The sequence below is a fragment of the Schistocerca cancellata genome, chromosome 2 (genome assembly GCF_023864275.1).
Source record: "Schistocerca cancellata isolate TAMUIC-IGC-003103 chromosome 2, iqSchCanc2.1, whole genome shotgun sequence".
NCBI classification, from domain to species: Eukaryota; Metazoa; Arthropoda; class Insecta; order Orthoptera; family Acrididae; genus Schistocerca; species Schistocerca cancellata.
Genome location: NC_064627.1, coordinates 616,306,580 through 616,330,918, shown reverse-complemented (window position 1 = coordinate 616,330,918; position 24,339 = coordinate 616,306,580). Strand labels below are relative to the sequence as shown.

The 24,339-nt window shown below is 40.9% G+C and overlaps 2 protein-coding genes across 5 annotated transcripts in view; both read left to right on the top strand.

Annotated features, from left to right (window-relative positions):
* The window catches only part of LOC126162284 (uncharacterized), a 158,677-nt gene that overhangs the window by 55,241 nt on the left and 79,097 nt on the right, over positions 1–24,339 (top strand). The gene's annotated exons all lie outside the window — the stretch shown is intronic.
* The window catches only part of LOC126162287 (uncharacterized), a 120,345-nt gene continuing 99,559 nt past the window's right edge, over positions 3,554–24,339 (top strand). For 3 of the 4 annotated variants that reach the window (XM_049918704.1, XM_049918705.1, XM_049918706.1), the window contains exon 1: positions 3,554–3,588. In XM_049918704.1, coding sequence (XP_049774661.1) covers positions 3,561–3,588 — 28 coding nt within the window. In that variant the 5' untranslated portion in view covers positions 3,554–3,560. Of the gene's footprint in view, positions 3,589–5,773; positions 5,999–7,999; positions 8,382–24,339 lie in introns of those variants that run through there. The other variant, XM_049918702.1, reaches the window with a different exon arrangement.

Genomic DNA, 24,339 nt, shown 5'->3' with positions numbered 1-24,339 from the left:
ACCCTCCTGCACTAGTCTCCCCTGGAAAATGTTCTGTCAATGACGCCAGAACGTCCGTGGAAATCTAGTCATTCCTATGTAGGGATAGAAAAGAATCTGTGAATGTCTGTGATCCCTTTATGTATCGCCGCAGATACTTTGAGCATAAAGTGAAGGTCATGTCTGCTGGCAGAGATTCATACGACCAATAATCCGCCTACGCTCCGTCGATAAATGAAATGGGAAATACCTTTATATAAGCGATCAACAAAATCCATGCTTTTCGAAACTATATACAAAATAATGATCTACTATTGGAATAACATCTAATATACAGTGAGGGAAAAAATCGCAACCTCAGAAACCTTAAAGTAGACTACCGAAAATTCTGGAATACATTTGACTAGACAACGTATGGAAGTGACTGTATTCGTATGATTACAGGTTAACGGAAGCGCGAGATAAACCATTGCTGGTACATTAAAAACCGGTGTAATAGCCAGAATGTTGAAGGCGAATACGCAAACGTGCTTGCATTATGCTCTTGGTTCGTCAGTACAGGCACGGTTAATGCTGGCTGTGAATGAAGTTGGAGTTGTCGTCTCAAGGTGCTCGATTGGAGACAGATCTGTTGATGGACCAGGCTAAGGCAACATGTCGACACTCTGTTGAGCATGTTATGTTGCAATAGTGCTGTGTAGGCCAGCGTTATTCTGTTGGAAATCGCCCATGGGATACTATTCAATAATAGCATGACAACAGGGCGAATAAACAGATCGACGTACTAATTTTGATTCAGGCTGCGTCGGATAACCGCGAGACTGCTCAAGCCATTATACGAGATCGCACACATGACCATGACTGCCGGTATAGGTCCAGTGTGTTTAGCACTCACACAGATTGCAGGCCCTCAGCGGCCATCATTGTCAGTGATGCATAACCAGCTTTCATCAGAAAACATAACATATATACTTCCTGACGTCCTATTCATACCACTGAAATCGAAATGACAGTGGTTTGGGGTGAGAGGGTGTTTAGCTCGGAGCTCGGATTTTACTGCCTAGTTAACACATATCGTTAAAAGAAATGTCGCACTAATTAAATATGGGAACGCTCTATCGATTTGCCACTTAAAATGTATATATAACTGATCTCCGAAGGAGCATTTTCTACGGCTTTTCTGCTGATATTTGCAATTATGTGTTTGATTGTTTACTTGGAATCAGCCCAAACAAGTAGTACTCGCCTCTACTTACATGCGACGCTTAGTGTCGACAGAAAGCGTTTGTTTCATTATTCCCGTTACAGACAAAACGTGTGTGTAAAAGAATCTAACATGCCGCATCTGCCCATGTGACAGAGGGCACACACACACACACACACCCACACCCACACCCCCCCCCCCCCCCCCACACACACACACACACACAGATATATATATATATATATATAGGGCTGTCTGTAAATTCGTAAGAGTACCAGAGGGCTGAGATCTTTCCTGATCAGCATGTTGCAAGGCATCACAAATATGCTCAACTATATCCATGTCTGGGGAGTTTGGTGGCCAGCGGAAGAGTTTAAACTCAGAGGAGTGTTGCTGGAGTCACTCTGTAGCAATTCTGGACGTGTATGGTGTCGCATTGTCCTACTAGAATTGCCCAAGTCCATCGGAATGTACAATGGGCATGAATGGATGCAGGTGATCGGACAGGATGCTTACGTACATGGAACGCGACTGAGTCGATTCTAGCCGTATCACGCGTCCCATATCACTCCAACTGCCCACGTCCCACACAGTTACAGAGCCTCCACGAATTTGAACGTCCCCTGCTGTCATGCTGGTTCCATGGTTTCATGAGATTTTCTCCATACATTATGAAACGAGACTCGTCCGTGGAGGCAACATGTTTCCACTCATAAACCTTCCAATCTCAGCGTTAACGGTCGCAGGCGAAGCGTAAAACTTTCTGCTGTGCAGTCACTAGGGTACGTGGTACGTGAATGGGTCTTCTGCTCCGAAAGCCTTTATCGATGAAGTTTCGTTGAATGATTCGCACGCTGACACTACACTGACTGGTCCCGGCGGTGGTTCGAGTCCTCCCTCTGGCGTGCGTGTGTGTTTTTGTCCTTAAGATAATTTAGGATAAGTAGTGTGTAAGCTTAGGGACTGATGACCACTGAAATCTGTATCAATTTGGGGATGTGTTGCACTTCTGTCACGCTGAAAGATTCTCTTCAGTCGATTCAGTTCCCGTTTTTCAGCAGCCGATGTCGGTGATTTGATGTTTTATCGGATTCCTGATATTCACAGTACACTCGTGAAATGGTCGTACTGGGAAATCGCCACTTCATCGCTACTTCGGGGGATGAAGTGTCTGAACGCTCGTGCGCCGTCTATATAACACCGCTTTCAGACTCACTTAAATCTTGATAACCTGCCATTTTAACAGTAGTAACCGATCTAACAACAGCACCAGACACTTGTTGTCTTATACAGGCGTTGGTGACAGAAGCGCTGCATTCTGCCTGCCAAAATATCTCTGTGTTTTAATACGCATGCAGCATCTTTGGCGTTTCAGTGTAATTATTTACAATTGCACCGCACCTGCAGCATCTTTGGCGCTTCAGTGTATATATTTACAATTGCACCGCACCTAAGTCCTAGGTGTACTATCCTCTAGATACAGTTCTCTCATCTTCAAAATGGAAAGCTGTTTAGACCGCAAAGCGCGTAATATAAACGATCAGTGGCATCTATGCATTTCTTTTATTCAGGATTTGAGCCGTACTGCATTATCAGAAACTTCGTTGATAGAAAAAAAAATCTTCAATTCTTGCCTGTGCGTAAAATGTACCATATTAATAAAAAAAGCGTTATGAGTTATTTGTAGGATCTCACTTTTTTACTAGAGCTTTTTCTTCTCACTGCACATTTAACAAGTACTGCCTGTAAGATGCATGTCAGATATCTACTCAGCTGTGTTGGTGAGCTGTTGAAGTTGTCTTACGTGGACATATGTCTTTTTGTTTTCTCGGCCCTACTAGAATGACACCGAATGAGAGAAGGGTGAAGGATACCCGCATTTTTGCAATGACACTGTATGAAATTTGGAAATTTGTGGTAAGGTCTTATGGGCCAAAACTACTGAGTTAATCGATCCCTATGTTACACACTACATAGGTTAACTTACGCTATGGACAAAACACACACCCATGCCCGAGGGGGGGCTCGAACCTCCGACGGGGGAAGCCGCATGGACAGTTTATAAGGAGACTCAGACCGCGCAGCTATCCCGCGCGGTTACATCGAAAGAGAAGGAAGTGAACGGTGCAGTATGATAACCCGTCTTTTCGACAACGGTTGTTGAAATAGCGTTGGTAATAAATATGACAGAGTGAACGGTAATCCAGCATACCAAAAACAAGGAAAGTCAATCTGCTGCTTGTTGCTGCAACCAGACTTCCTGGAAAGGAAAGTAAGAAAGGAACGGCATGATAACATTCGATGATGCCATTGGGAGTTTAAACATATATAAATGAACATGTAAGACCGACAGCAGTAGTGTTTCTTATCGAGTACAATGAAGGCTGCTCTGTTCTTTGTTGCTGGTAAGTATTGGCAGAATATATAAATTTTCTTTCACGATAAACGTTTTTCTTATTACCTTCTTTTTACATGATTTCTGAGATAGCAATTTGCGTGAAATTCTATTTATACGCTCGGCGAAGAATTGGTCACTGCCACAATTCTGAGAAATGGTTATTTGGAAGGAAACAATAAAAAAATTACTTTGCACATGGATCGTGGAGTGCACACCTTAATAGGCATGAGCGCTTGTCCATCTTGACTACTTTGAAACACAAGCCTACGTAAGCTGCTTGATCTGATTGTGTGCATTACCGTAGTTGTGCAACACTGCAAGAACAAATGTAGATACTATTGCTTTTTATTACAATGATATTTTATTTAAAATCAATTGTAACACTAACTGGATCGAATTTATTTTATCTATTTCCTTTACTTACGACTTTCTCGGAACCTATGGTTTGAGAGGAGTACGCACTTGATGGTTAACTACCTGAATTTGGACAGTTTGCTTTGAAGAATGTCCCAAAATGTTACTATTATGCTGGCATGTCTGTTACGAGTACATAAAAGTACTGGCTATATCTTACTTTGTTATGTGTTGCTTCTGGTACGATGTAATGCTTATTACGAAATTCATTAATGGCGGTATGCTCCTCTTGATTAGTGAGCAGCTTGAATAAAATATATGCACACAGCTCTCTTCATTATTTCCAACATCTTCTTGCTATCATGTTCTGTGTCCATACACGTCCTGTCTTAATTATATTTTGCCTTCCTACATACATATTGTAACACCATTTCGATAACAATCTCCATTTGGCATTTGCGGGCCGACACACATATCTCTACCACACCACAGACGCTTCGCAACTCATCGCTGCCTTCTGTTCTAGGACTACGTGCGTTCGCGACAACGATGTTATTTTTCCGTGAAATATATTCTTCGTGTTAGTTCAATATAATTTCTTTGACTCTGGCAGCTTATTTACTACAACGACCTATGTAATTATTTCTTATTTATTCACCCAGCATACATTATATTTCGATGAAATTTAATTAATGACAAAATTTATAAGTATATGTAGTTACGAGAAATGGTTATAAAGTCATGAAAGGAAGTACCTGAAACATACATGAGACATCGGGTATTGCATATGACCTGCATTTGTGAGTTGTCACTAAAGGTCATGCTCAATATGGTATTTGCTATTGGCCTTGTAATAAGAGGCTCCCATTATCCTGGCAAATGCAGAGAAAAAACTACAATGTAAAGCTGTTCACAATACATACTGGTTCAGTTAGATTTAAGGAAGGTGCTGCACTTACCCAGAATTATGAATACGGATTACAGTTTCCCAAAATGCTCACAGCTCGTACGGAAAGCGTTTTGAGCCCATTTGTACTGGACATTTCTAATGGTTTGATCTAAACTACCTCTCAAAGTATGCAGCACTTCTTCTTTTATACCGAGTGAATTGTGATCAGTAGTGGGCATGTGACACTTCCTCGTCGTACCCTTGACATTATCTTTCCCAGTATCCGTTTTGTTCTGTTAAGAGCAACATGTTGAGTTATATCAGCAATTAGGTACCAAAACAGTCTCGTGTTGTGGTACAAAACATCTTTTAGCATTGTACACAAGTGTCACAATTATGCCTTATTCTGCTGCTACAGCTTTCCTAATAACAGTTACTTTGGATATATATGTGCAACTTAGAGTCTACCAGATAACAGAGTACCATTACCATCCAGAGGAGACAGATTTGGAGGAGGGGGAGGGAGGAGGAGATTAGTGTTTAACGTCCCATCGACAACGAGGTCATTAGAGACGGAGCGCAAGCTCGGGGTGAGGGAAGGATGGGGTAGGAAATCGGCCGTGCCCTTTCAAAGGAACCATCCCGGCATGTGCCTGAAGCGATTTAGGGAAATCACGGAAAACCTAAAACAGGATGGCCGGAGACGGGATTGTACCGTCGTCCTCCCGAATACGAGTCCAGTGTGCTAACCACTGCGCCACCACGCTCGGAGAGGCATATTTGCAAGTGGCAGAGTTGTGGCACTAGTCATTTGAGTTGCACTTTATCACCATATTTTCAGGCTAGCACACATTACCAGGCAATAGTATCAGAGTGCTAGATGGTAAAGTTGCACCAACAGCCAGTAGACAAAGCTGCAGTCTGTAATAATGTTCATTGTTTTCTATAGCATTGGTCGCAGTTGCGGTGGTGCACGGACGACCAGAAGAGTCGACCACTGCCACCATCCAGGGTGAGGAACAGCCGTCCGCCCCCATCCCGGCTGTGAGAACATTGGTGGCGGCGTTGTACGCGGAAGAAGACGACGATACCATTTGTGTCCAGGCAGACAGCAAATTCTACTTGTATGCCAATTCACTGAAGCTGTATTCTTGCTACCAACTACTACCGAAGGGTAAGTTACTTTCAATAGCACGATTTTGTGTGCATTGTTGACAAGATTACCATAGACTGTGTACTATAAAATTTTGGAAGGTTTGCAAAGTGAATGTGAGAATATGAGTTAAACCAAACCATCAATGGGAAGTTACGCTGTAACGGCAAATTGTTACTTCTCTGTGAACAATGCAAGATACGGCACTTTACGAAATTGCATCTCATTGAGATTCTTCACCAAAACTATTTTAATAGGCAACAGATATTCGTGCTGTAGGGTTTATTTTGACAGTAATTGTGTTGCCTGGTTGGTATCTAGATCTAGACACAGTGAAACATTAGTAAATGTGAGGCAGGGTATTCTTTTCATTGTAGCTTGTTGTATTTGTAGAGTGTACATTGTGTACATAAACAACACTCGCTAGATGGACAGGTGCCGTTCAAGATCAAATACAACAATGCAACCCCCAATCAAAAGAAAAAGGAGGTCAGAGTGTGAAAGTAGGACCATACAACGCGTTTATAGTCATTAATGAAGTGAGGAGAGCAGAAATGCCCAGTTGGATCTACTAGAATGACAGCTGTTATGTGAAAATCCAGCATTCATTGAAAGCAAACTCAGCATGGAATGTCATCCACACCTCCTGAGCACAACAGGTCGGAAGTACTGCCAGTATCTTGACAATTTTCGCTTATTTAACATTTGCCCCCGCTGTTGCCAGACTTCTGTTAACATGATATTCAGTATGCTCTTCCAGCAAAGTCAGTATAGATATATGTTGCCTGAAGAGACTGTCTTCAAACTGCGAAAAAGTTTGGTTGTTAATATGAGACCCATGCTCAAAGATAATGCGAGTTATTACGTTCACTATTGACACCCTCATGGGGAAAGGATGCTAAAACTCATTAGTCTACATGCTCCAACGATCGCGCTTGAAATCTCTTGACTCTCTTAATACGATTTGACTAGAGGGCAAGAGCTATAGAGATTCAGAAGCGCCCAGTCAAACACTTTTTTGCTTGGTTGAGACAATCGAACTGAGATTACTGTATTGTAATTAAATCCACGTGAAAAAAATTTGCCCCTTGAATAGCAAGGACTGACTCTTCAGATGTTCGTAGAAAGATGGAATTCTTTACACCAAAATTTTTCCAGGTATATATTATTGGTTACACACCTTTTTCGTCGGCCATGTTCCTTCTGTACGCATTTTGAACATAAAATATTTTTCGTCCATCCACAATGACTGATCTGCACTAGGTGTGCATGTGTGTGGCGGGGGTAATTCCGTGGCTGTGCTGCATGTGTAGAAGAGAATAACCGCTTTGTACCACTTCACGTTCGCTCATTCCAATGTACAGCCTCTGGCCTCGCCGTTCTCGCATCAGGTCGCTCACGTAGGGAAAGGTGATACGGTTACAAGGGACCGGGGTGGTCATCACTCCCCAACTCCAAGAAGTTGGTTCTATGACATCCTAACTCTCTCGAAATGCACCAAGCTTCACAATTACACGCAGGGTCCACCTACCAAAGATGTGTCTACTATCATGCCAGTAAGGATAGGATGGCGGTTACACAGGGCGCTTGTCAGCAGTTAGGACACCTGCTCCAGCATTACAGTAGTACTCGTAACAACAGTCACCGCCTGTTAAAACATGTCTTCATAAATATTTGGGTCTAGAATCAGACAAGCTAGTTCCCAGTCCATTGAAGGAATACCTATTAAAAACGCATGAACAAAGAAAAGGTACTTTCCGTTCTGGGGACGTCTAAACGAATACGAGACCCCAACGAGCTATCATTGGTTCATGTGGAAACAACATTCTCTGTAGTGCATCTGTTACAGAGGTCTTCCACAATGTCAATGTTTTGCGACCATAACGGCGCGAAAAATGAAATTCATGCCACGTAAAAAGTTAATGACTTATCACTGTGTTATCAGTAGTAAATGTGAAATAGTATATATTTCTATTAATAGTTTCTAACTCTATTAAAATATATTCCTTCTGTTTATTGTAGTTTATGTGGTGAAACCCAAGAGTCTATGTAAACCAGTCCTGTCAGACTGTCCCAAGAACTAGAAGTATTGCAAGTGTGTCGGCTCATCCTGGGGGAGCTGACTCGCCTGGGTTGAGTGAAGACGAGATGGCTGTGCTACTGACTGAAGACATCAACAATTTTCACAGAAAGCAAGAAATTCCGAGAGTTTAGAACTTACCTCTTTCACTAGTAACAGAGACCGGTGGAATCAACTTATCTTCTTTTATGATACTTTCTGATTGCTACCCGATATGTAATAAATCAGCTTTACAATCAGGCTAGAAACTGAGTGGAAAAATTATTATTTGAAACATGGATTTGCCTGGCCATGGCCTTGGCCTTGGCTTTGTAATAGTTTTATTCTGACACAATAAAAATGTACTTTCATGTTGTCAACTGTTGTATTTCATTTTTAAAACACATTTTCTACTCTGTAACTTTACATAAATAGTGGCAAAGTAAAACTGCATATTAATTATACACAATACATTACATCCATTCACGCTATCTCGTATCATCCTAATACCCTGTTCCTGCCTTCACACGTTGAGTGGAACGATGACACCGATGGACACTGCAGTGACTTATGACTGACACAGTGGCTTCGCCTTGCCTTTCCTTCATAACACATGAAATAGTTGAAAGCCAGAATAAATGGTTTCTTCTCTGGCCGGCCATCCAACTGCCCCTGCTCCTCACCGATGGCCAGACCTGCACTCTGGGCAACGCCATCGCCGTGCCACTGGAACGCCGCCATCTTCAGCGTTACAGAACCCCTGGTTGCCACCCGTGACAGCAACGCGGCCACAGCCTGCCATCTGAAGTCGCCTCCCAAACTACAGACGTATACACATGCAGCTAAGATGCCGGAATATTTCGAGTGAACGCCGGACCATGCCAGAAAATGGAGCGTATATATATATAAGAATGTCTGTGCTCTATGAATGATTAAAAATCTAACAAAGAGTCGTCGTATCTTCACCAGGACCCGCCCCTGCTGTTGTCCACATCCCCCATCCTTGGCAGGGAACGCGGTCCAGTTTGCATTTCTATCTTTACATTTCACGTATGTTTAAGTACTACACTTAAATGACAGTTTATGAAATTAACGGAAACTTAAATGCAGTTGTGTTTATAACGGATGTCTGTGAACTCTTCAGCTGTTTTATAATTAAATGCCATTGGACAAATACGGATCCAATCACAGCTGCATCACAATCTTCAGTTGGCTGTCTGATGCAAGGCTTTTTATGACAGCTGTAACTGTATATGAAGAAATTGTAAGTACTTTCAGCGACACATAACTGAAAGCTGACAAAAATTAAGTAGACCTTAATTACAAACTTATAATATAGAGTACACATCTAACAATCCATGAATATAAGGATATTCTGACTGGTTAAACACATGCTCAGGTAGTTATGAACCAAGTCGGCAGTAATGTTACTGGAGATAAAAACCTAAAAAATATAACACAGATTACTGGCGGTTTTGATATAGTCGGTATATCGAGTAGACAAGAAAGCCATGCAAAGTAGACAAAATGCTAAGACTGTATTGAATGTGACGATATAAATGAAAAAAAATGAATTTACGAAATTCATCCCGACTAATGCGGAACATTTCAGAATGGTAACCGTTCCCTAGATGGAGAGTAAATTTCAGCTACGAGGGCTTGCTGAAGAGTAATTCCTCAGAATTTGTTATTCTGTTGTCTACATCGGCTGAAGAAAAACATATCACGGATATCATTTAGTCGAGTTTTCCGCTGCGCTCACTCAAACTGCCTGTAAAAGACATCGAATTGTAATGTATAACAAGGCGTTGTCTGACGTAACCTCGTCGGTGCCTGAGAAAAAACTCAGAGAACTGAAATCAGGAATTCGAAGTGTTCGTCCACACGCAGAGCACCCTCTCCTTCACCGTGACAGTGTCAGACAAGACACGAGCGTAGCGACGTCTGCAACAAGCCGACTCCTGTGGTTCATCGACATCGATCATCGTACATTCAGTTCCCACTTTGTCCCAGTCTGTCTTCATCTGCTTCCAGAGCCGAAGGAACACCCTTGTGGACTTCACTCTCATAGCAATGAAGTGGTGCAGGCAAAATTGTAGCAACGTCAACAATGTCAGACATTCTGCAGTGACAGTATCAACATACCGGTTTCTCGTTGCGAGTAATGCGGTCGTCGTCAGGGCGACTATGTTGAGGAGTAAAAGTTTAGATATGAGGAATAAAGATGTAGAATGTTACTAAAGTTTGTTTTCATTTTAAAGCTTAAGAGTTCTGTCATGAAAAATTCGGAGCCATTATTTTTCAACAAGCCCTCATACTAAAAGTTCTGCTGATATACTATAATGAAAAGACTTACAAGTACAATTACTGAGCTGTATCCATGTTTTCCTGCCTAACTATCGATATTCATCAACGTTTTGTGTTCGAACTGACAATAATTTCATTGTATGGAGCAAGAAAAACGAGTTCCATATGGCTACTGTTACTGGAGGACAGGTCGTACGCGCCTTACAGTCTATAAAGCAATAGACAATATGGCTATTAATACCTCTAACCACGTAGGTGCACAAGTCGTCCTGCATGGTCCAACAGTTTTCTGTCTTGGAGCTCTTAACTTTACCATTAGCAGCAATGATAACCTGCAGCATGGTAACGGCTGGTTACCGTGGCCCTCGTCTGTGAACCAAAAGTGGACAAAGTTCCAGGGCTAGAAAGTTTTAATAGCCGGGACATCATCGCTTATCGGACATTTCACATCGCCGAGTTCTACAATAAAGACATGGGTAAATCTTATTACCTGCCGTCAACGCCGTTCTTCCTGAGGACCAGGAGTCATCGTAAAATAAATGAATCCGAATCTGGAAGGCAGGTATTAGATGATACATACTGTGTCAGAAAGGATGCTCAGACATGAAAAATTCAGAAGAATGACGCTGTTAGTGCTTATTTCTCTTTGTCATTCAGGTTCGTCAGAAGCAACAACAGCTGAACGTTAACTCCAGAGGCCAGTAGGATCGACGAGCTGTGGAAGCTGGTTAGTGAACCTGAAAGACAACGCTCTTTAATCTAACGAACTCTGTTACATCTAAAATGTATATACTGTAGACGATTTAAGTACAGATAAATGGAACTATCGGTAATTCTGTCTGGCAGGAAAAGAACAGGTAATTAATACTCAAAATCATTAATACGATACAGAATGAAGAACAATCTGCATAACAATTTTTGCATTTGACAAGAAGTGGAAGACATGCAAACCGGTTCAGTAACTAATGCAGGGACAATTACAAATATCATTTTTTCTTGTTTATTTTTTGTGAGGGGGCCCAGTCTCCATAACTGATTATATGAATAAGGCTTAAACAGTGGCTGGATATATCCCATTAATTTATATAACGTGCTGAAAACATAAGCGACCAATGGTTAATCGTAAAAAGAGCTTTGCAACATTCCTATACAGTAGGAGTAAAACTTCTCAAGATAATTTACTTCATTGCGTTTAATAATGTCGTTAGCAGTTTAACGATTTTTGCGAAACCAATCTGTTCCAACTACGGCCGCTTACACGCATGTCACATGCAAGCTCAAGAGAAATGCTCTAGGCTGTGGTGCATGACTTCTGAGGTTGAAGCTCTTTCTTTATTTTATTTCTCAGCTCGTCTGCTGCACTTAATGCTACCAAGGGAAACAGAATAATAACAATGAAAAAAAGTAGACGTATGCCAGAGCGATTTAAAATAGTGGTAGTGGTTATAAGTTCCTGGGGAGAAGTTACCGAATACAACGAAGGTCGTACTACTAGTTTTTACTTGTATGTATTGTCGGAATATATGGGACAATTATTTATTCACCACAATGAATTTTCTTTTAGTATCTTCTTAGTTACACTGCGTTTCAAACAGCTATAAACATGAAATGCTGTTTCTACATTGGACGTAAAACTTGAAGTTGCCACAGTCAGTGAAGCGATAGTTAGAACCTAATGACAAAACAGATCTCTGGGGGCGGACTATGCGAGTTATGCTCCTTACTTGTGCCCACAGAAACAGTGCTAACGAACAGAGACCATCCCATTATCCCTGATTTAGCGCACGCCTGTTGTCTATGTCAGTGGTTTCAGAATAGGATAAAAAGTGTGGTTGTGGTAGATTCCAGCGATAAGCATCAGAGACGATGAAGCTATGGAGACATCAAATCACTCGAAGGAATGAGGTGTGAATGCAAAATTCATAAACCATCTATTAGACAATGTGAAGAACCCTCTCATAGCGTTTTTTGAGTGTTCAGCTGTCTGTGCCAACCAATAATATAAACAACATCGGATCGATCTAAACAAGAACTGACTTTGTGGAATTGGTGGCATCTCGGCTTAATTATAAATACCTGAAGGGAAACGGAATGGTAAAAAATCTGTCGTATCATATTATAGCGTCTAGCCTCAGGCATCTTAGTCTTGTTTCTGTACCGTAATATCTATGTCTGAAATGGAATGTGCATGTGAAGCCTGTCGAAAAAAATATGAACGGCTATCTTTGATTTTCTGGGAATCCATACCGATGATATGCAGATACACAGGATGCATGAGGAACCCAGTGGTATATTCGTAAACTACTGTTGGTTAACTTATAGCGATGTCCTGATACTGCTCCATAAAAGTGTCTTAAGCAGAACATGGTGTACTTGGCAGTCGGCAGGCCAGTGTCATAATATGGTTTCTAACTACAGTACAGCGGTATAGTACAGCGGTTAACGAAATGAATACATATTTTTGTGGTCATCAGTCTTAGAACCGGTTTGATGCATACCTTATTAGCCCATGCCAAACTTTTCATTGAGGAGTACTACTTGCATACAAAGTTCTCAATTATAAGTTTTGTATTTTACATTTCTGCCTGCTCCTAAAGTTTTTACTCTCTGCGTTTAGAACTGCGGAAGTTATTTCCTGATGTAATAGCGGATCTCCTATCGTCCTTCATGTCCGCGTTCTTCATACATTCGGTCGACCGCGGTGGCGTGCGGTTCTAAACGCTGCAGTCCGGAACCGCGGGACTGCTACGGTCGCAGGTTCGAATCCTGCCTCGGGCATGGATGTGTGTGATGTCCTTAGGTGTGTTTGGTTTAAGTAGTTCTAAGTTCTAGGGGACTGATGATCTAAGATGTTATATCCCATAGTGCTCAGAGCCATTTGAACTATCTCCATATATTCCTTTCCTTGCCCATTGTGCAGAGAATATGCTCAGTCCTTATCGTACCAGCACACATAATTTTTATGTGCTTCTACAGCACCAGGTCTCAAATGCTTCTTTTTCGGTTTCCTCATCTTCCATAATTCGATTCCATAAACTGCTGTTATCCAGATATATATTCTCTGAAATTTTTTCTCGAATTAAGGTCAATGTTTCTTTTGGCCAGGAATGCCCTCCTTACCTGTACTATTCATCTTTTGATGTCTTCGTTGCTTTGTCTGTCGTTTGTTATATCCTTCCACATAACAAAGTTCCTTCAGATTGTTTACGTTGTAGTCTGCAATTCTGATGTGAATATAATCGCAAATCTCATTTCTCCTCCTTCTCATTACTTTAGTCTGTCGTCGGTTTACTCTCAATCCATATTCTACACGCAGTGGACTGTGCATTCCATTCAACTGATCTTGTAAATCCCCTGCTCTTTCACTCAGGATACCAATGAAATTAGTGAATATTGTCATTGATATCGTTTCGTCTTAAATTTCAATCCCACTCTTGGACGTATGACAACATAGTTTATCACTGTGTTATGTGAAGCAATAATGAAGGAAAAGGTATGGGCTCTCAATTATAAAACAACAATGGGTCGTACAAAAGAATGTTTTATTTGTCCTTGGCACACTTTATAAGTAGGCGCACCTGCTCGGGGGTTAAATATAGTCTTTCCATCACCCGCTCATCTGTCTGTGTTTAAGGGTAGAATTTCCATTGCATGGTATTTTTACTACTCTTATCCTTAATTACAACCAGGGGTATTATGACTTCTTTTTATGTGATAGCTGTCCTTCTGACGACAGTTTCTCTTTCGATTTCTTCACATTTTTCCTGCACCCATTTCTCCTTAGTTCCCCTGCACTTGCCATTTCTTTCATTACTAAGTCAGTAATTTTGCTAAAGTCTGGCCATTACCAGATCATTTTTGTACTTTGTTGTTCCGTTGATCAATTGAAGTATTTTTTCTCTTACCCAAGGTATCTTCACAGTTCCCTTGTTTATATCTATGTTTGTGCTACTTCTATGTTTGCCAATTTTAGAGCTATACATTGCTCACTGACTTCAGTAGCTACTATCATAAATGTTGTCACAGTTCTACAGTGTTATAAATCGCAGACGCACTCCATTCCTCACTACTTCAGTAGCACAGTTGTTTCAACCTCGGTTTCTGCGACCATTACACTTAAAGCACAATCTTCTATCCACCTGTATTGAATTATGGTCTGAATGTATATCTACTCCTGTGTACACTTCGAATCTAATACCTGATTTCTGGAGCTGCTCACTGTTCCATGAGTAATTCAACTAGAGCCAGTCCCCTTCTGATTCTTGAACAGTGTATTAACTATTACAAGCTGATATAGATTGCAGAAGTTAGACAGGCTTTCACTTCACACGTTCCTGCTACCACATCCATATTCTCCTTTAACTCTTTCTTTACTTTCCTTCCCTACTACAGCGATCCTGCCCTCCATGACTATTACATTTTCATCTTCATTTACATACTGAATTATCTGTTCAAAATTCTTATATACTTTATCTGTCTCTCCTTCTCCGTGTGTGTGAAATCTTATGGGACTTCACTGCTAAGGTCATCAGTCCCTAAGCTTACACACTACTTAACCTAAATTATCCTAAGGACAAACACACGCACCCATGCCCGAGGGAGGACTCGAACCTCCGCCGGGACCAGGCGCACAGTGCATGACTGCTGCGCCTAAGACCGCTCGGCAGATCCCGCCCGGCTCTCTTTCACCTTGCGATGTCGTCATATATACCTGAAGTATTTTTGTTGGCACTGGATTAATATTGATTCTGATGAGAATAGTCCTTTCTGTTCATGATGAAAACTATTACCTTGATAATTTTTTCAGCTGCCGCTGAAATGACACTATTTTCATGTTTGCAGTTCACTTCACTTATTCTCACTGTAACTAGAATGAAGCATCCTGTTCCCCTTGCTCAAACTTCTGACATTCCACGCTCCGACTCATAAGTGACTGCTCTAGAATAGCTTGCCGATGGAGAGATTATCACGACACTTTTTGAATTAAACGCGATGTGTTTTGTGGACGTACATAACATAGTGGTTTCTGTTGACTTCTCCATCCTCATGCCGTTGTTCATCGCTGATTCTTCAGCCTTTTAGGGACGGTTTCCACCCAAAAGACAAGAGGTTGTATAGATCTTAATTTTCTCATCACACTTTTGATAATGCTTTTGGCAGAACTAGGCTGACCTTTATACTGGAAATCTGTGGCCTTCTGTGCTAATGATTATCTTCAAAATTTTACTCACTGACTGGTTTCGAAACAAGAACCAAAGATACTTTACCTTTCATTTTCATTCTCTGCTATGTAGTGTGGGCAGTTTGTAAGACATCCAACACACAGTGGAGTGCAGTTGACTTAGAACAAATATCACGCGACGTTGAAGTGTGCCAGAGGGTTCTCCAGTAGTGAAATATGCAAACCTTCTGAACACCCAGTTGGTCAGAATCAAAGTACTGGAGTTATTTTCATTCATTGTGGAAAATACACTCTGGGCAAAACGTTCATGGCCTTTGGCTTGTTTGAGTATCACATATGAGAGCTAAGTCGATGACTTGCTAAACAATATAAGTTTTCTCTTCTAAAACTCTTATAGAAATCTTAGACCCATGAATTTATGTGCTAGCATGGCCTCAATTAATCATGCGTTAAACATGACCTGATACAAGAAGGACTCACTTTGCGGAACGCATTTATAATGCACACGGTAAGGAATTAATTGATATGCACAGAACCGACAAGTTGCAATAAACACCTGAAATTACTTGAAGTACATGTATGTAACTGTGGCTATAGCTCAGCTTTGTGCACGAGGCAGGTTTTATTCAGATTGTTATCGTAGTTTACAATACGAGACTTTATATGAAAACATAAAGCGGTGCCTCACCTACATTAACAACAACTGACTTATATTGTGCCCTGGCGTGCTGAGAAGAACAGAGATGATTGCTTACAGTACAATTAGCGTCTTGTGGATCGTAGAACAAAGTCACTGACCTACTTTACGAAACAGACCCGCAAGGCTAACTATCCAGGAGACAACACTGTCTCACTCAGACACGCCGTCCACCAGTTGGGAACGGTGAAAATATATGAGTCGTTGTCTGCAACATCGAATATAATAGTGGGATTTGTGACAGGATGCTAACAGAATTTGTAATACGTCTTTGGAATGAATGTGTACTGTATCTAAAATGTGTGAAATGTAAACTGACACTTGATATCATTTCTTACTATAAAACGCTACTTCTGTTGTCCATTCATTTGCTAGCATACTTCTTTCTGTTTGTATTGGCACAAAGACAGGAATACTTTCTTACTGTAACAGAGCATCCACATATACTATTACAAATAGCATATAGCCTATATTACAGCAATTGAACTGTCGTGATATTTATTGGTTTCCACGCAGGATACAGCAACTACGATAGTACAGTTATCAGTTACAAAGTCGAAAAATTGGCAATTTGTAGTAAGGTCTTATGGGACCAAACTGCTGAGGTCATCGCTCCCTAAGCCCACACACTACTAACTTAAACTAACTTACGGTATGGGCAACACACACACCCATGCCTGATGGAGGACTCGAACCTCCGACGGGTGGAGCCGCATGGACTGTGACAAGGCTCCCAAGACAGCGTGACAATCCTTCGCTGCAAAAAGAGGACAAGTCATGCTGCGATTTCGAACTTTGTGTTCGACCTCTACATCTGCGACACAGTGTGCCCTAGGATGTATGGTTGTAGAAGTCTGAATTTACTTTGCAGTCTAGTGCATAGTCCTGCATTCTGTTCACATTGAAGCAACCTGTTTAGTAACATGACGATCGTTCGCAGTAAGCGCTCTATCGTATTCTGAACTCAACATAGTAAGTTGAAACTGCAATGTATGTTTGTAAACGAAGTTTCGTTATTATTACAAAAACTATCAGTTTACTTTGTCAGTTAACACCAAGACGATATGTTGTCATCAAACCCTCTTCATTCCAACGACTACTTATTAGTCAGCTGCTAATTGTTCATGAAAATGAAATCAAACTCGCAATACCTTACAGGATCTATTAGACAGTAAGAAAAAAGTGAAAGAATCAACATCTTCTTCCTAAATTTTATAATTAAGTGTTCTATTTTCTTATTCGCAGTGTGATGTATGCTTTTCTTAATAACATTTTAGTCTAATGAACAATCTTAAAATAACAAAACCCATGGGGGGGAGGGGGGGAAGAGAGGTGATACATAACACTGTCGACCGTCTTACAGCACAGTTTATAAATATTATGTATACGAATTTTTATTGCCATTACGCTATTAAAACTGGTTTTTCCCGCTTTCTTGTACTGAACGAAAACTCTAAAATATTGACGGAACCGGACTAAAGTCGAAGAAAGAGATGTTATAATTTTTTGAAATTATGTGTGTTTCTTTATGTCACAACGGTCGAGATAAGGACAACATTACTTATTTACTTAATCTATGCATTGAATTAATTATATAATTAATCGTTGACAACCCATTTTCTTTCAAACTTGCATTATTTGAGTTATTTGTGAATTAATTGCCACTTTTACATTGTTATGTTGTGCAAGTTAGCTGACTATGTGTAGCGAATATGCAACATGGTGCAGCGCTGTTACATTGTTTGAAATTCTTACTGAATGGTGCCCATTTTTAATTAACATTGCTTGTGTGCTGTTTGTACACTAATATATGTAATTTGCCCATGTAATTATAGCCATCTCCGTATTATGGTAAAAATAGAAAAAAAATAAAAATTTCATCTGAAAAACATAATCAGGTAGAATCATACCCTGAAGGTAGTGAATTCGTTGATGCGGCCGGCAAAAATATTGTCTCGTCAGGGGCGTGAATTGGAGTCAAAGGCTGAGAGTGAATTAATTGGCTAGCCATACTCAGTACCCATTTACGGCAGTATGTCGAAGTTTACAGGCAATGGTGAAAACGATTTTTGAATACCATGGGAATACCAAGGCCATACGATAATTAACAGGTGGAATAAGTTGTATAAAAGGATATGTTCAAGAGGTAAATGGAAAAGCCGGTAAGTTCACTTCTGGAAAAGACGTTATGTTAAAGAAACAGTTTGAACCGTAGAGGGAAAGTTATAAGTTAAAGAAACGTTTTCACATGCAGAGGGGAAAATTATTCACAGTACTTTTAAAAGTTGATTCTGCATATAGGCACTCAGATGAATGAAACACTATATTAAGAATTACAGTTTGTTCTGCAAAGGTCCTCTTCTGATCTGTTATCTGAGAGAGGAACTTAAGAGGAACCAGTCAGGTCAAAGTTAAATGAAATCAAAGCTAATTTAAGTAAAGAGTTGCCTGAATGGCTTTTCAATACCACTTCTCAAATTAGTAATATAAGCTAGTATTGTCTGCTGTCAAAGAAATGGTTCATGACATGCCGCCATCTGTTAGTAAGGCGTGGTGACTATATTAGTATGGCGCTGTCTGAAAGAATGCCAAGTGGTGTAATAAATGTGTCACATAACTGTGTTCCATACAGGGTATGAGTTGCCGTTTTGTTAGAAGAATGTCTATTGAAGCACCGACAGTTCGAGGTTATCACAACCCATGAAAAAATCATCCTGCTGTGTTTGTAAAACCTATTAAGGAAGTATTGCCTAAGTCTTCGGCAGATCAATAGAAACCAATGGAAATATATTATCTCCTATTTATCAAGAATCCAAAAGACAGAACGTCTGCTGCAGATCGTTTCTCAATGAAAACTTCATGTGAGCCTTCAGTTTTCTCGCTGCAGTCAGTTCATGAGACGTATGTCAGAGGCTGTAATTAGTTTACTCACAAAACTCGAATAAAGCGGTATAGAGCTCAATTTTCTCCTTTCGTCAGAGTATAACATACATACTATATTCTCAAGTTTCTTCTTGTCTTTGATATATAACGTTTGAATCCACCTGATTTCAACGAGTAAACGAGTAAGAGTTATTCCAAGTTCTAGGAGCCTGAAGACCTCAGAAGTTTGGTCCCATATTGCTCAGAGCCATTTGAGCCATTTCAGCAGGCTGTCTAGTCCTCTGCCCATCACTGACTATGTAGAAAGCTACCACAACTAGAAAACTACTGCACTGTCTTATAGGATAATAGTCACAGCCATGTAAATTATATGTGGACTGCATAAAGGAATTCACACACATAGCACCCACAATACATCAATATCGAATGAGTGCCTACAAATGTCCATCTGTACGTGGCCTAATCTCCTTTATTATGTTCGTACGGTTACTACGCCAGAAATATGACAGGGTAATGGTGACAGAGTTTTCGTTGTCTCGTGAGAAATATGTCACCTTTTTTCAATGCCTTCCTCAGAGTCGATCTTCACTCGTTCCAAATTAACATTGTAAGTGTAGACCAGATGTGACTTGAATTCAAAGAAATAGATCGAAAGAAATTTAAAAATTCGTGCCAAATAATTTAACAAAGGACGGTGCTGATAACGCTTGTTACATAAAACGAATTAGAACCCTGTTGCAGAAACAACGAAAAAAGCATGCTAAAGTTAAAGGAACACGAGATCTCCTAGATTGGCGATCTTGTACACAAGCTCCTAACTATGGACCTCTGCAACCAACAACTCATGCATGTTCCAGAGTTAACACCACTACATCAGCGTCTACGACTGAAATGGGCATGTGACCGTCGATACTGGACGCTAGTGCAGTGCCAGAGGGTTGCTTGGTCTGATGAATCCCGATACCATTCATCATGTTGATGGAAGTACACGAATCTGTCGTCTTCGAGAGTACCAGCTCGTTGACATTTGTACTGTGGGCTGGAGACCAGCCGTGTCGGCTCCATTATGCTGGGAAACATTCACGTGGGCATCCATGGGTTCAGTGGAGTTCGTGTAAGGCACCATGATGGCCTAGGAGTAACCACACTGGTTGCTGACCATGTACAGTCCTTCATGACGATCATGTTTTACAACAGCTGTGGCACACTTCAACAAGATAAAACGCCATGTGACAAGGCTAGGAGTGTGATGGAGTGGTTTTAGGGACGCTGTGGCGAGATCAAGTTGAAGTGCTGGCCCACCGACTTGCCAGGTCTGAACCCAATCGTACAAGTCTGGGACGTGACTGAACATGGCGTCAGAGCTCATTGCCTCCATCACCAGAATTTGCAGGAATTATGTGACTTGTATGCACAGAAGTGGTGCTAACTCTATCCATTTACCTACAAACGCCTTCCTGCTTCCATGCCATGAAACGTAACAATTGGTGTCCAAGATTAAGTTGGCTATTAACTAGGTGATCATAATATTCTGGCTGATCAGTGTATGATGTGTGATACTGCAGTTTTCGTTCAATAGTTTAATGGAAGCTCTGTTTTACTGTTAGATTCGTATTATGGAGTTATGCACAAATTGAAGAAAAGTGACATTTCTCTCACGGAACACTACGCAGTCATCAATGATTCTGACACCCTTATACTTTCGTATCTCTAGCACAGTAATCGTAGAACTGTGAAAAAGCAGTGTAGGATATGTGCAGGGAATATGTATAGACAATCATTAGATAGCAAAGAAATTTAGGTGCTATGTTTCTGTATTTCTTTGTGCACTTCACAAGTAATGTGCATTGTTGTGAATATTATAACCCAAAGGTTTTTGTACAGAGACTATCAGCAGAAGAAGTTCTTATGCTTCCTTGACCAATAACGGGCAACATTCTTCCATGAGGTTTGTCTGTCTATAAGTGGTGGGACCGACATCTTAATAAGTAGCTAAATTTACATCTATATCGGTATACTTCGCAACCCTTGGCAGATGATGTGCTTGTATCACTACTAGACATTTCCTTTCCTATTCCACTTGCAAAAACAGCAAGAGAGAAGAAGATTGCTATAAACCTCTATGGGAGTGTTAGTATCTTGTAGCTGGTCTTTGTGGTCGTTATGTGAAAAATCTGTTGCTACAAATAGAATCATTTTGTAGTCATGTTCAAATATCAGTTCTCCATAGTGTTCCTTGAAAAGAGCGTCTCCTGGAGGGTCTGTCCCAGGGTGTAATTGCATGACACACCTGCTTGTCATGCAGTGTGCCATGGCCAGAAGACCAGAGTCGTCATGACACATTATGCGATCGGAAGTTGTGCTTAATGTCGTGCAACAGATGGGTACAAGGAGAGAATCCAGCTAGTCGGCTGTTGGGTGCGATGTTGGTGTCAAATGCTCTCAGCTGCGCTCACAGAGACCTCTGGATAGCTGAATAGCGATCTAGCAAGTTTGCTGATTGTGCAAGGACAGAAGCTCGTATGTATGGTGTGTGTACTGCGCTTGAATTCTCAAATGTTATCATGAATATATTTAGCACTTGGTGCTTTGCGATCGATTGAGGTGCGAAATGAGAGTGTTGGATTGTGCTTGGGTATTCATTCATTACGTATTTATAAAGAGTCTCACTGCAACATCTTCATGTACCTTCAGCAACAGGGAAATTGTAGCACAGGCTTGAAAACCATTACATCTAGCTATCGGAGGAGGAGTTGATGGAAGAGGGGAAGTAAGGTACTGTGAACTGACTGGCCATTTTAAAAAACACAAGCAGTTCTAGCACAGTCAGTATTCTTTATGAGTTGCGAAATACATTCTCAGTCTATCGTCCTATATCCTCTTGAAAGGTATTCCTACTATATTCATTCATTATCAGTTCCTTCCATCCATTCTGTAGAAGACTTTAGAATACAGTCCTCAGTTGTAAGCTTACTGGTAATACACGTATTAATATCCTCTCTGTCCATCACCAACATCTTGTTAACTGAACACATTTCCCATCAAAAGTAAAGACAGTACCTTCCACTCCATCCGATTTACCGCCTATTCACATGTGGTGGTGGAAGGGGGTGTTGCATTCATATCTGAGGATTCGGATACACAAATGATTGGAATATGTGAGGATGGGGTTGAGGGGCTGAGGATTGTGAAGGACAACCCAACACCCCCAAAATAAAGCAAACAAATAAACACGCTATCTTACATCCCTCTCTCAGGAAAGAGTGTGTCTTTTTCCCACTAATATTCTGATTGGAGACAAGAGGCGTATGTGAAAGGGTGTACAGGAAGTCTGGAGGATTTCCCAAGTGGAGCAAATGGGAAAAAGTGACTCTAAACTGCACTTTGGACTGATGAAAAGAGAAATGTCTCTCTTCCAGAGGTTGGGAGAGGAGGAAAGAGAAGCATGGGGTGGGGGGGTGGGGGCGGGTTCTCAGTAGGGGGATTTTCCAAGTGGAGGAAATGGGGAAAAATGACTCTAAACTGGACTTTGGACAGATGACAAGAGAAATGTGTCTCTTCCAGAGGTTGGGAGAGGAGTAGTGAGTGCCATTGGGGGGGGGGGGGGGGGGTGTTTCTCAGTAGGATGGATAACACCCAGGGATCATAATTAAAATCCAGGGGTCCATAAATCAATTACACCAACAGTAAGTTAAGAGGAGGCGGAGGCTGATAATTTGATATTGTTTGTATACTTATTCCTAAATGTATGCATCATGCACAAACAAAAACGCCCAGGTTTGCCTTATCACATTGCCAGCACCAGTAACATCTGCGACCTGAGTGTCGATGTGAATTACTGTGTGTGTTTGTTGTGGTTATTGACTTAACTGTACTGGAAATGTAGAGAAAACAGAGAAAAATTGTCTCACTGCATTTTGTTAACATTAATTTTACAATGCTGCTATTGAACTCATCTACTGATTCCAAGGGATGAACATAGAGAAAAGCATATTATACATTTTCTGCCTTTTAACACACATATTCATTGCCAGTTTTGAAGATGGATCATCCTTACAGTGGAAAACTACCTATTGTATCAACTTCACATGACATGCATGCCATGTAACCAGTAACTTTGTTACACAGGGTATTTTTCCAATGTGAGCGTGAAACTTTCTGGCAGATTAAAACTGTGTGCCGGACCGAGACTCGAACTTCTGTGAAGTTTGGAAGGTAGGAGACGAGGTCCTGGCGGAATTAAAGCTGTGAGGACGGGGCGTGAGTTGTGCTAGCGTAGCTCAGTCGGTAGAGAACTTGCCCGCGAAAGGCACAGGTCCCAAGTTCGAGTCTCGGTCCGGCACACAGTTTTAATCTGCCAGAAATTTTCATATAAGCGCACACTCCACTGTAGAATGAAAACTTCATTATAGAATGTGAACGTGTTCCATCTTGGGAGCTGACAATGAAAAATTCTATTGCAAGACATAAGTGTGTGTATCATTCATTATTTCAAGTATATCGATGCTCTTGACAGTTGCCAGAAAAAGTTTCTGGTCGAAGAGATAAAATTAGTTCATGGAGTACTGGACGCAATGCGGCGCCATAAAGGAGTCTGCCCCAGATGATTGTGGTTTCATTTTTAATTTGAGGTATTCTGTGTTATTAGTGTATTTATTTGAAAGAATACTTGCGTTTTATCAACGCCATTATATTCTGCACAACCTATGTAAGCTGTGTTGTATTTGTCTGATTCCTTTCTACAACGGTTGCAAGTAAACTCATTGCGATGGACGACTAGGTTACGCCGGTTTGAGATGCAAAAAAACTATGCTGACGCATTGTACTTGTGTTTCGGGCGTCAACATGTCTGTCCAGGTGCTGTCCTTCACGATAGGTCCTGGAGCATTCGACAACTGTCGCCTACATTCTGTCCTTGGGTCATTGTTACCTATTCTTAGTTAGCAAAGCCGTTCATCAACCATCATAATTCAAAATCTTCTAACTTATGATATCCACTGTCATAAAATATGAACTGTAATCATTCTGGATTTTTTACTTATGAAGCGTGCTATACTTTACTGACACCATCCTACCCGTGTTAGAACACGATTTAAAAAATAAAGACATTGTCTAAGAAGCTATTTATTCATAAAGATTTTGTAAAACAAAATCGATTCAGATGAATATAAATAGTGCATGAGAAATTTTAAGACATGCGTTGAATGTCACCTATCCCAAGCTCATAATACTAC